Below are 13909 nucleotides of genomic sequence, written 5' to 3' on the forward strand. Positions count from 1 at the left end.
AACACATTGCAGAAAAGTGATGAGAACAATTGTGGTATCCCTAGCATAAGTTACCACGTTTGGCCGGAATTGAGACTGGTATTTCTGTTTTGTATAGCCTTAGGTTTCAAAGTATATGTATTATGAAAGTACATACATGTCACCATTTACAACCCTGAGATACATTTTCTTGCAGGTATTCATAATAAATACAAGGAACATAATAGAGTTAATGAAAGTGCACATCCAACAGGATGGTCAAACAATCAATGTGCAAAAGACAGCAAATTGTGTAAATACAAAAGGAAAAAAAAAAGGATAATAAATAAATAAATATCAAGCATATGATGTGAATAGTTCTGAAAGGGAGTCCATGGGTTTGGGAACAGTTCAGTAATGGGCAAGTGTACTTGAGTAAAGTTAATCTCCTCTGGTTCAAGAGCCTGACAGTTGAGGGGTAATACAGTTCCTGAACCTGGAGCTGTGAGTCCTGAGGCTCCTGTACCATCTCTCTGATGGCAGCAGCAAGAAAAGAGAATTACCTGGATGGTGGGGAACCTTGAAGATGGACGCTGTTTTCCTGTGACAGCACCCCATATAGATGCTGGGGTGGGGAGAGCTTTTCCCATCATGCACTGGCCTGTTTCCACTACTTTTTGTAGGATTTTCCATTCAAAGACAATAGACAATAGGTGCAGAAGTAGACCATTCAGCCCTTCGAGCCTGCACCGCCTTTCTGAGATCATGGCTGATCATCTACTATCAATACCCGGTTCTTGCCTTGTCCCCGTTTCCTTTGATTCCCCTATCCATATCCCTATCCTTCTTGAAAGACATTGGTGTTTCCATACCAGGCCATGATGCAACGAGTCAATATACTCTCCACTGCACATCTATAGAAGTTTGTCAAAGTTTTATATGTCATGCCAAATCTTCACACATTTCTAAGAAAGTAGAGGCACTACTGTGTTTTCTTCGTAATGGCACCTGTTTGTTGGACCCAGGGCAGATCCTCTGAAATGATAACTCCAAGCTGACCCTCTCCACCTCTGATCCCCTGATGAAGACTGACATGTAGACCTCTGACTTCCTCCTCCTGAGGTCAATAATCAGCTCCTTGATCTTGCTGACATTGAATGAGCCAGATTTTCAATCTCCCTCCTGTGTACTGATTTGTCACCACCTTTTATTCGGTCAGCATCAGCAAATTTAAATATGGCATTGGAGCTGTGCTTAGCCTCATTGTCACAAGTATAAAGTGAGTAGAGCAGGGAGCAAAGCACACAGCCTTGAGGTGCACCTGTGCTGGTGGAGATCGTGGAGATGTTGCTGCCAGTCTGCAAGTGAGGAAATTGAGCATCCAGTTGAGGTCTAGGTCTTGAAGCTTATTGATTAGTTCTGAGGGGATGATAGTATTGATTTGTAGTTAGTGAAGAGCATCCAGATGTTTCACAATTGAGTGAAGAGCCAGTGAAATGGCAACTGCTGTTGACCTGTTGTGCCGATCCAAGTCACTTTTCGGGTAGATAAGTTTCATCACCAACCTTTAAAAGCACTTCATCACAGTGAACGTAAGTGCTATAGATGATGGTCACTGAGGCACGATACTACTTTCTTCATAGGCACCAGTATGATTGAAGCAGGTGACTGCAGAAGAGAGAGGGTAAAAGTGAACACTCCAGCCAGTTGATCAGCACAGGTCTTTAGTACTTGGCTTCTTGCTATTGCAGCCAAAATGTACCTAATTTCTTCATTTACATTAATTCTTAAGAGACCCAGAGAGTGAAGATTAATTTGTTTCTTGCTATCCTATGTGCTCAATCTGTGTAGTAAGCCATTTTGGAGAATATTAAATGAAGTTAGCTGATGATATAAAGTGGGAGCAAATGTACTATGTCTCTTTTACTTCCCTTTTCCTTTAATTGCATTTCTACTACACACTAAAAGTTAAATCTATTTGACCTAATTATTCTTCCTGAAGAATATTTGGGAGCAGAGAAGCACATTGCACTATGTACTTCCCAGGAGAGTAATCTAACACAGACTTGTTCTCACATAGGTGTGTGAAATGTATAACACTGTCCCTTGCCGGGAACTGGGAATGGTGCTCAGGTAAGATGTCATTTTGAATTAGAAGTCTCACCAAGAAAGTTGATTTGATTTACTTGTACATTGCAGTGGAACTATCTATTGTGTGAGCACCATTATCATTTCAGCATGTCAATGTATGCTTCCATTTTATCTGTAGATAGCAGTTGTTTCACGGGTAACTTTCTGTGGGCTATCATCACACACGCTTAAGGGAGAGTACCTACTGTGTACCTAATGTGTACTTGATTAAACTTGTCATGCCCGCACATTTGACAAATACATCAGACATAGAAGCAGGATTGGGCCGTTTGGCCGATCTAGTCTGCTCTATGTTCCATCAATGGCTGATTTATTATCCCTCTTGAGCACATTCCCCTGCCTTCTCCCTTTAACCTTTGACATCCTTACTAATCAAGAACTATCGTCCTCTGTTTTAAATGTACCAAATGACTTGACCTCCACAGCCATCTGTGGCAATGAATTCCAAAAATTCACCACCCTCTGGCTAAGGAAATTCCTCGTCCCTGTTCTAAAGGGACATTCTTTTATTCTGAGGCTGGGCCATTTGGACCTTTACTATAGGAAACATCCTCTCCACATCCACCCCATCTAGGTCTTTCAACATTCGATAGCATTCAAAGAGATTCCCCCCCCCCCCATTCTTTTAAGCTCCAGCGAGTATAGGCCCAGAGCTATCAAACGCTCCTCGTATGTCAACCCATTCATTCCTAGGATCATTCACATGAATCTCCTCTGGACCCTCGCCAATGCCAGCATATGCTGCCTTAGATAACAGACCCAAAACTGGTCAAAACAATCCAAGAGCAGTCTGGCCAATGCCTTATTAAGCCTCAGCATTTATTCTTTTATATTCTGATACACGCCATCTCTCACGCCTGCGCACCATCCTGGACAAAACAGTCCACTTATTTGCCACCTAATCCATTACACTAAATATTCATCCCTCACTGCTAGAGTACTATGGTTGCTGTGTCTGTGATCTGCAAAGTCACCTAGGCTAGTCCAACCACTCCTCTCAAGACCCCAACCTCTGCCACCAAGAAGTATAAGGGCAGCATTGGGCACATTGGAACACCTTTACATGTGGCATAAATTTATTACTGCACATCACCCAGGTAACGCCGGCCTTACTGTAAAGTATGGACCAGGTAGCATCTTGCTATGGGGGTGCTTTTCAGCAGCACGGATGGCAAATTTGGTCAGGATTAATGGGTGCTAAATACAGAGAGATCCTGGATAAAACCTGCTAGACTTTGCCAGAAAGCTTAAACTGGGGAGGAAGCTGGTCTTTCAGCAAGACAATGAACTAAAGCATACTGCCAGAGCAGCCATGGGAAATAGAAGAATTTGGGGAATCTTATTAAAGTCTACCAAATGTTGAAAGGATTAGATAGCGTGGATGTGGAGAGGATGGTTGGGGTATCCAGAACTAGAGGCCACAGCCTCAAAATTGAGAAGTGAGCTTTTAGAACAGAGGTAAGGAGGAATTTTTTTAGCCAGAGAGTAGTGAATCTGTGGAATGCTTTGCCACAGACTGCGGTGGAGGCCATCTCTATGCTTATATTTAAAGCGGAAGCTTGTAGTTTCCTGATTGAACAGGGCATCAAAGGATATGATGAGAAGGCAGATGTATGAGTTGAATGGGATCGGGAATCAGCCATTATGGAATAGCAGAGCAGACTCAATGGGCTGAATGGCCTAATTCTGCTCCTATGTCTTATGGTCTTATGTCTATGCTTAATCCAAGCATCCCATATGTCTATGTCTAATAAGTCAAAGTCAGCATGGTTTCTGTAAAGGGAAATCTTGCCTGACAAATCTGTTAGGAGTTCTTAAAGGAAATAACAAGCAGGGCAGACAAAGGAAAGATTTCTCTATCTCTCTCTGTCTCCATCTCTGGAGACAATCTATCTACTGACATCTTTATAAGCCGAATGATATTCACAGCTGCCTGGACCCTCTTTCCAGCCTCTCACTTGTAAAATCACCTTCCTCTTCTCTCAGTTCTTCCATCTCTACCACATCTGCTTTATTCACGAACTAATGAAATGTCCTTCTTCTAAGAATGGGTCTTCCCTTCCTCCACCATCAACACTGCCCTCACCCGCATCTCTCACTTTGTGCAAGTCTGCCCTCACCCCGTCCTCTTGCCACAGCACCAGGGAGAGGGTTCCTTCTGTTCTCACCTGCTACCCCACTAGACATGTCCAGCACATAATTCTCTAACTTCACCAACAGGATCCCACCACCAAGCATATCATTCCCCCCCCCCCCCAACCTCCACTGTACGTTTTCCACAGGGATCACTCCCTACACAACCTCCTTGTCCATTCGTCCCTCCCCCAATCTCCCTCCTGGTACTATCCTTGCAAGCAGAACGTGTGCCACACCTGCCCCTACACCACCTCCCTCACTACCATTCAGGGCCCAATACAGTCCTTCCAAGTGAGGCAACATTTCACCTGTGAGTCTGTTGGGATCACTTATTGCATCTGGTGTGGCCTCTTTATATTGGTGAGAGACAATGTAGATTGGGAGGTCGCTTTGCCGAGCACCCACGCTTCATCCGCCAGAAGAAATGGGACTCCTGGTAGCCACTTGTTGCAATTCTACTTCCCATTCAGACATGTCAGTCCATGGCCTTCTCTACTGCTGTGATGAAGCCACAGTCAGGTTGGAGGAGCAACACATTATATTTCACATGCATGAACATCGATTTCTCGAACTTCTGGTAATAGCCTCCACTATTCACTATTCCCCTTTTATAATTTTACTAGAAATTGCACAAGAAATGGAGTACTCACTTCCATAAGGTCATAAGATGTAGGAGCAGAAGTAGGCCATTTGGCCTTTCGAGTCTGCTCCACCATTCAATCATGGGCTGATCCAATTCTTCCAGTCATTCCCCACTCCCCTGCTTTCACCCCATACCCTTTGATGCCCTAACTAATCAAGAACATATCTATCTCTGCCTTAAATGCACCCATTGAAATGGCCTCCACAGCTGCTCGTGGCAACAAATTCCACAGATTTACCACCCTCTGACTAAAGTAATTTCTCTTCATCTCTGTTCTAAATGGACATCCTTCAATCCTGAAGTCATGCCTTCTTGTCCTGGACTCCCCTACCATGGGAAATAACTTTGCCATATTGAATCTGTTCAGGCCTCTTAATCCAATGTCAGTATGTCCTTTCTAAAATAAAAAGCCCAAAACTGCACACAATACTCCAAGTGTGGTCTCATGAGTGCCTTATAGAACCTCAACATCACATCCCTGCTCTTATATTCGATACCTCTAGAAATGAATGCCAACATTGCATTTGCTTTCTTCACCACCAACTCAACCTGGAGGTTAACCTTTAGCATACCCTGCACAAGGACTCCCAAGTCCCTTTGCATCTCTGCATTTTGAATTCTCTCCCCATCTAAAGAATAGTATGCCCTTTTATTTCTTCCACCAAAGTGCATGACCATAAATTTACAACATTGTATTTCATTTGCCAATTCTTTGCCCATTCCCCTAAACTATCTAAGTCTCTCTGTTTCCTCAACACTACCCACTCCTCCACCTAGCTTTGTATCATCAGCAAGTTAGCTACAAATCCATTAATCCTATAGTCCAAATCATCGACATCTTAAAAAGCAGCGGTCCCAACACCGACCCCTGTGGAACTCCACTGGTAACCGGCAGCCAGCCAGAATAGGATCCCTTTATTCCCACTCTCTGTTTCTGCCGACCAGCCAATGCTCCGTCCATGCTCGTAACTTCCCTGTAATTCCATGGGCTCTTATCTTGTTTAGCAGCCTCATGTGCAGCACCTTGTCAAAGGCATTCTGAAAATCCAAGTACACCACACCTACTGCATCTCCTTTGTCTAACCTGCTTGTAATATCCTCAAAGAATTGCAGTAGGTTAGTCAGGCAGGATTTCTCTTTCAGGAAACCATGCTGGCTTTGACCTATCATGTCATGTGCCTCCAGCTACACCATAATCTCACCCTTAACAATCGATTCCAACAACTTCCCAACCACTGATGTCAGGCTAACAGGTCTATAGTTTCCTTTCTGCTTCCTCCCCAACTCCCTGAATTCTCTCTTCAAGACCTCCTCCCTTTTTCTACCTGTCATTGGTACCAACGTGTACCAAGACTTCTGGCTGTTCACCCTCTCCCTTCAGAATGCTCTGCACCTGATCCGAGACATCCCATACCCTGGCATCTGGAAGGTTACATACCATGTGGGTAACTCTATCGGGCTGACAGTATCTCCTGTCTGTGCCCCTCACTATGGAATCCCCTATGACCGCATTCCTCATCTTCTTCACTCCCTTCTGCACCACAGAACCAGGCTCAGTGCCAGAGATCCGATCGCCATGGTCATCCAGTGTCAGGTCACCCCCCTCAACCGCATCCAAAACAAGATAGCGATTACTGAGGGGATGGCCACAGGGACGCTCTCTACTATCTGAGCTCTTCCCTTCCCTGGCAGTCACCCACTTGTCTAACTCCTGCAGCCTCGGGGTGACTAACTCCCTGTAGCTCCTATCTGTCTCCTGTTCACTCTTCCTGTAGGTCATCCAGCTGCAGCTCCAGATCCCTAACACAGTCTCTGAGGAGCTGCATCTCGGTGCACCTGGTGCAGATGTTGTCATCTGGGAGGCTGGAAGGATTCCCAGAGCAAAATACTAACCCTACAGATATGCTCTCTATTCCTGCAAAAAAAACCAAGTCCACTCACCCACTTCCCTCGCTGAAGCCCGAATGAGCCGAAGCCCCGTCACTCTGCTTCAGATCACTCCGTCGATGGCCACTCCTTTGACGACCGCCCTGCTAGGCCAAGTTCCCGCGAAGCTTTCCCCTTTTAAACTTCGCTGAAGCCCGAATGAGCCGAAGCCCCGCCACTCTGCTTCAGATCACTCCGTTGATGGCCACTCCTTTGACGACCGCCCTGCTAGGCCAAGTTCCCGCGAAGCTTTCCCCTTTTAAACTTCACTCCCGAATGAGCCGACGCCCCGTCACTCTGCTTCAGATCACTCTTTCAGTAACCTGATGGGTTCTATTTTCTTGTAATTTTTCAAAATGTTGTCCTGCTGTCCATCTCTACCAGCATCAGTGCTCTGAATTTATAATTGTTATATGTTATGCTTAATCTTTATAAAAATAGTGGTCCACCCTCAGCTAGATCATTGTGTTCAGTTCTAGTTGCCTCTTTACAGGATGTTATGACATTAGAGTAGATCAAAAAAGGTAGATCAAAAAATGGGTCCTGCGATGAGGGGCTGGAGTTACAAGGGTAGGTTAAGGATGCAAGGATTGTGTTCTTTAGAACAGGCTGAGGGGAGATCTGGTAGAGACAGATAAAACGCTGAGGGGGGCAGGCAATTGTGGGAGGCTGCTCCCTGTGAGTAAAAGTTGAGAACACAAGGCATAGATGGAAAATAAAGGGAAGGGCGTTGATCGTGGAAGTGTGGTGTATTAGGATTTTTTTTTAATAGTGTAGTAGGAATAAAGTTTGGATGGTGGTGGACATGGGTTCCATTTGAGAAAGAACTGGAGAAAACTTAGCAAAGCTACAGAGAAAGGGCCTAGTGTGGGACAAGAAGTTGTGCTGGTAAAGAGCTGATGTGAATATGAAAGCCCAAATGGTCCCTTTCTCTGCTGAAACGGTTCTGCGATTTGGTCCTGTAATGGAAGTTGCAGTGTGGTGATTCAAACATGAACTTGAGGTGAAAGAAAAAAAACTAGCTTTTGATTTCAGTCACTCTCTGTATGAGCCATTGGTTAGAAGCTGTACCCACTGACAACTGGCATTGCCTTTCAGGTATGCTGATGGTCGTATTTTTATAACGGAGGTTGTTCCAGGAAGTCAAGCTGAGGCAGATGAATGTGTTCAGGCAGGAGACATCATCGATGGAATCAATGGCATTTCTTTGAGAAATGCTAAAGGAGGAGAGGTATGTACATCTTGCTCATTGCCAAAGAACAACATCAGGCATACATTGTGTCATTACTGTAGCTGCCATTGGTCTAAGTTAGAGCCCAGGCCCACATTGATAGCTCATTCCTTCAGTTCCTTCACACACAGGATAACTTGCCTATTATCCTTCTGTGCACCCATAGGATGTAGCTGTCAGTGGCAGTACCAGGATTTATTGGTGATCTTCAAATATTATAAAGCTGGCAGTGACCCCACACCTTGAACCTTTGTGAAGAAACTGCTATCAGTTAAGGTAGTGAAAGGTTTCCTAGTACCAATGTATGAATTGTGACACGTATCCAAACGTGTTCTTTAAAGTGCTGTAGATGAAGGAGCTTAGGATGTTATAGCATTATACTTAGATATCCAGAAAGCATTTGATAAGGTGGATCTCAAAAGGTTATTGCAGAACAATAAAAGATCATGCTGTAGGAGCTAATTTACCGGCATGATTAGAAAATTGGTGAGCTAGCTACCAGGGAATAAAGTAGAAATAAGAATGATAACAAGTACATTCAGTGGTGTGATGTAGTGATCAGTACTGGGCCAAGTGGTAGAGGTCACAAGTTTAGGAGGTATTGGTAAAGAAACAGTGCTTATGTAATTTGTCCAACTAAGGTTCTGGTCAGTGATACTCTGGGATGTTGGATTTAATGCTTTTGAAGGGAGGAGTTGGCTAGATTCTTCTTTTAGAGGTGGTCTTGCCTGGCACCAATGACCAGACAAGTTAGGGAGAGGAGTAGATGAATCACTTGGCCCTTTTGAGCCAGTTATGCTATTTACTAAGATCACAACTGATTGGTCTGTAATCCTAACAATGTTTGTCTGCTCCCAATAACATTGGTACAACAACTATCGACCGGGCTTCGCTGCACCTGAGCACAGAATGTTTTGTTATCTGAGAAATTCCCAATAGAATTGAGCAATGTTATCATCATCAGCGAACTTGTCATTTCCCAATTTATGATGATGGTAGGTCACACTAAATTAGCTGCAGGTTGGAGAATTACTTTGGGGTATTCCCATCAAGTCTTCCCAGGAGCTGTTCTGCTTTCATTTTCACTCATTAGGCTATATATAGTACATTGGTCTGTCGCTCTCTAATGTTAGGATACCCTTATCATTTTGCTCAGTGTCTGAGGTGAAATATTTGTTGTGGACTTCTCACTCATTTAGAGCACATTGTTTACCGAGAGTCATTTTACTAATGCGCAATATTGTGTGACCATCTTAATGGGAACTAATCCACAAGCCCATATGGCTGTGAGGACTTAGATTTCACTGTTGCAAATCATCTTTCTCCTCAGTCTAGTATTTTGCAATTTATTATCCATTTTATTAAGTTGCTTTTAAATAATCACATTTAGCATCATCATGCTAAGTCTAGGTTTACTTGAAGAGTTTGGTGAACAGTAACCTAGGCAGCAAAGGAGGCCCCAGACGAATATTCTTGAGGTCAGGTTTGTTAAAGCTGTTGGGGAGGGTTTAAACTAATTTGGTGGGGGGATGGAAACTGAAGTGAAAGGCCTCAAGATATGATAGTTTACAGATGGTCGGGAAGGGGAAGCAGATGAAAAGACAAAATTACAGCCAGCAGGGTGAGTATCAGTGCATTAGGTAAGCAGAATCAAGAAAGGTAGCAAATACAGTACTCAGTGTTATATCTCAATGCTCACAGTATAAGAAATAAGGTGGAAGATCTTGTTGCAGTATTACAGGTTGTCAGGTACGATGTTGTGGCCATCAATGAATCGTGGCTGAAGGATGGTTGTGGTTGGGAGTTGAATGTCCAAGGTTACACATTGTATTGGAGGGATAGGAAGGTAGACAGTGGGGGTGGTGTGGCTCTGCTGTTAAAGAATGGCATCAAGTCAGTAGAAAGATCTGACATAGGATCAGAAGATGTTGAATCCTTGTGGTTTGAGTGAAGACATTTCAAAAGGGCAATGTTATGATAGTCATGGGTGATTTTAACATGCAGGTGGATTGGGAAAATCAGGTTGGTAAGAGATGCTGGCAGGGGTGAGAGTAGAGCAGCAATGGTGCAGGGTAAATGTATTCCAAAAATGAAGAAATAATCAAATGGCAAAATAGTACAACTGTGGCTGACAAGGGAAATCAACGCTAACCAAACAAACATTAGTGGGAAGATAGAGGATTGGGAAGCTTTTAAAAACCTACAGAAAGCAAGTAAAAGAATCATTAGAAGAGAAAAGATGAAATATTAAAGCAAGCTAGCAAACAATATCAAGGAGGCATGAAAAAGCTTTTTCAAGTATATGAAAAATAAAAGAGAAATGAGTGTGGATATAGGACCACTAGGAAATGAGGATGGCAGATGAACTAAATGAGTACAATTATGCGCGGATTCAACCAACCATGGATTGGGAAAACCCGGAAGTTCTCTCTCCAGCACTTGTTGCTTGAGCATGTACAGACTATTTTTTTCTTGTCATTATTCCCTAAACAATACAGTATAATAACTATTTACATAGCATTTACATTGTATTAGTTATTACAGTATAAGTAATCTAGAAATGACTTAAAAGTACAGGCAGTCCCCGGGTTATGAATGAGTTCCGTTCCTGAGTCTGTCTTTAAGTTGGATTTGAAGTTGGAACAGGTACATACGGTTTTATTTAGTGTCAGTTAGTCAAACGTTTTTCTTAGTATATAGTACATATTTTACCTTTCTATGCATATAAAACACCTAAGAAACACACATATTTCAATAATAAAACCACTGCGTTGCTTAGTAATAACTGTAGCTTTCATCGGGGCAGGGCCTTTCACAGGGCCTTTCTCCATTAAAATTTTTCCGATTGTTGACCAACTGTAGTCTAACGCTTTTCCAACGACCAATGGCATTTCACCTCTTTCCAATCGCTGTATTACTTCCACCTTATTTTCAATCGTGATCGTGATTATTTTCGTGAACAGAAACACTGCAGGTTCAGAGCCCACCGCCAGGTCCTCATGTCCACCGCATGGAGGCGTTAAATAAAGTCCGGCATTCCGTGAGTCCTAAAGACCACCGCACTAATACATGTTAAATAAGGGACTTGAGCATCCATGAATTTTTGTACCAGCGGGGGGTCCCGGAACCAATCCCCCGCGGATAAGGAGGGCCGACTCTATTTTGCGTCTGTCTTCACTTGGAAGACACTAGCTGTGTGCCACATGTTGAAGAGTGTGAGGGAAGAGAAGTGGGTGCAGTTACCATAACAAGGGAGAAGGTGCACAAAAAGCTGAAAGACCTAAAGGTACATGAATCACCTGGACCCAGGCTTCTGAAAGTTAGCGGTAGGGATTGTAGGGTATTAGAAATGATCTTTCAACAATTATTGGACTCTGACATGGTTCCGGATGACTGGAAAATTGCAAATGTCATTCCACTCTTTAAGTAAGAAGGGAGGCAGCAGAAAAGAAATTATAGACCAGTTAAACTGATCTCAGTGGCTGGGGAGATGTTGGAATCAGTTGTTAAGGATGAGGTTATGGAGTACTTGGTGACAAAGGACAAGATAGGAAAAATTCAACACGTGTTTCTTATGGGACAATATTGCCTGACGAACCTATTGGAATTCTTCGAGGAGGTCGCAAGTAGGATTGATAAAGGGGATGTAGTGGATGTTGTATATCTGAACTTTCAGGAGGCCTTTGACAAGGTGCCACACATGAAGCGGCTTACCAAGTTAAGAGCCCATGGTATTACGGGAAAGTTACTAACATGGTTAGAGCATTGGCTGATTGGTAGGAGGCAGCGAGTGAGAATAAAAGGATCCTTTTGTTGGTTACCAGTGACTAGTGGTGTTCTGCAGGGGTCAGGCTGGGACAACTTCTTTTTATGCTGTGTAACAATAATTTAGATGATTTAATAGATTGCTTTGTTGACAAGTTAGCAAACGATACAAAGATTGGTGGAAGAATAAGTAGTGTTGAGGAAACAGAAAGATTAGGATAACAGTCAAGAAAGTGACAAATGAAACACAATGTTGGAAAATGCATGGTCATGCACTTTGGTAGAAGAAATAAATGTGTGGACTATTTTCTAAATGGGGAGAAAATTGAAAAATCTGAGATGCAAAGTGACATAGGAGTCCTTGTGCAGAACATCCTAATGGTTAACTTGCAGGTAGAGCCCGTGGTGAGGAAGGCAAATACAATGTTAACATTCATTTCAAGAGGTCCAGAATGCGAGAACAGGGGTGTGATGCTGAAGCTTTATAACGCACTGGTGCAGTCTCACCTTGAGTATTGGGAACAGTTTTGGGCTCCTCATCTAATAAAAGCTGTGCTGACATTGGAGATGGTTTAGAGGAAGTTCAGAAGGATAATTCTGGGAATGAAAGGGTTATCATATGAAGAATGTTTGCCTTTACTCACTGGAATTTAGAAGGATGAGGGTTGATCTCATTGAAACCTTTCAATTGTTGAAAGCTTAGACAGAATAGATATGGAAAGGATGGGGGAGTCTAGAAGAGGACACAGCCTCAGAGTAGGGGGGCATCCATTTAAAACAGAGATACAGAGGAATTTATTTAGCCAGAGTGTATTGAATTTGTAGAATTTTACCACAGGCAGCTGTGGAAGCTGGTCATTGTGTGTATTTTGGAGATTGATAGGTTCTTGATTGGCCACGACATCAAAGGCTACGGGAAGAAAGCTGGGAAGTGGGGCTGAGCAGGGGAAAGAAAAGAATCAGCCATGATTGAATGGCGGAGCAGACTCGATGGGCCAGTTGGCCTAATCCTGCTCCCATGTCTTAAGGTCTCCAAGAAGGATGAGGGGAGGAATCCAAGAGAAACTTGGAAGGGAGTGCAAATGTAAAGGGATGCAGTAACTTGCAGCGAGAAGTACAAACCATTGATAAAAGAAACATCCACTCTAGTAGATGGTATTCAATTTAAACTATATCAACTAAATCAGGAGTTAGAAAGCAAAGCTAGTCTCAGTAAACAAGTGTAATCAAAATGTCCAGATAGATATTAACATGAACATCTTATTCACTAGTGCCCATGAGGGCGGGAACCAGTCAGGCCTATATGTGACCGATCTGACTGATTGTCAGCTCTCTCCTCCTTGGGGATGAGTCAGACTACTGTGATATCTGCACCTTGTGAGCAAATAGATTCTTTTTCAAAGCCCTGCTGTTTCTGACCATGATGTTTCTGACCACTTGTTGTTACCTCAGGCTCAAACGGTTTTACAGAGACTTCGAGGGCAGCCATTAAGTTTCCACATAATTCACTGGAAATGGCACGATGGGTCAGTATACAGACCTTTGTTACCTCATCTCCAACTGATGCACAAAGAGATCCCCAATTTTCAGCTTCAGTATGATAACAAGCCAGAGAAGGAGATGTCAGAAGACAGTCTGCAAGATGACAGGTGAGAAACTCTAAGCTCACTCTCATAGATTATCTTGCCTGCTGCCATGTTTTAAACCTCCGAGGTTAAAGATAACAGTGCAATTGGTTAGTTTCCCCATCACCAATCTGGCGTAATCACGGAAAGAAAACAGATTCCCTTCCCTAACACAGGTTTTCGACATGAAATGTGTCCTTCCAGTCCAGTGAGCTTGCACCACACATTTACACCCGTGTAAATGACCTACAAATCAGTATGTCTTTGGAAGATGGGAGGAAACCCATGTGGTGATGGAGCAGATATACAAATTTCTTGGAGAGTGTGGTAGAATTGAACCCGGGTCACTGGCACTGTAGTAGCATTAGAAATAGAAACATAGAAAACTTACAGCACAATACAGGCCCTTCGCCCACAAAGCTGTGCCGAACGTGTCCCTACCTTAGAAATTACTAGGCTTACCTATAAGCCCTC

General features: G+C 43.3%; 1 protein-coding gene across 2 annotated transcripts in view; it reads left to right on the top strand.

Annotated features, from left to right (window-relative positions):
* The window catches only part of si:ch211-250n8.1 (uncharacterized), a 160642-nt gene that overhangs the window by 100583 nt on the left and 46150 nt on the right, over positions 1 to 13909 (top strand). For both annotated transcript variants that reach the window (XR_009507706.1, XM_059948942.1), the window contains exons 8-10: positions 2039 to 2091; positions 7913 to 8045; positions 13263 to 13459. Coding sequence is in view for 1 of the 2 variants with exons in the window: in XM_059948942.1 (XP_059804925.1) it covers positions 2039 to 2091; positions 7913 to 8045; positions 13263 to 13459 (383 nt within the window). In the remaining variant the exon portion in view is untranslated. The remainder of the gene's footprint in view (positions 1 to 2038; positions 2092 to 7912; positions 8046 to 13262; positions 13460 to 13909) is intronic.

This window comes from Hypanus sabinus, chromosome 23, assembly GCF_030144855.1.
Source record: "Hypanus sabinus isolate sHypSab1 chromosome 23, sHypSab1.hap1, whole genome shotgun sequence".
Lineage (NCBI taxonomy): Eukaryota > Metazoa > Chordata > Chondrichthyes > Myliobatiformes > Dasyatidae > Hypanus > Hypanus sabinus.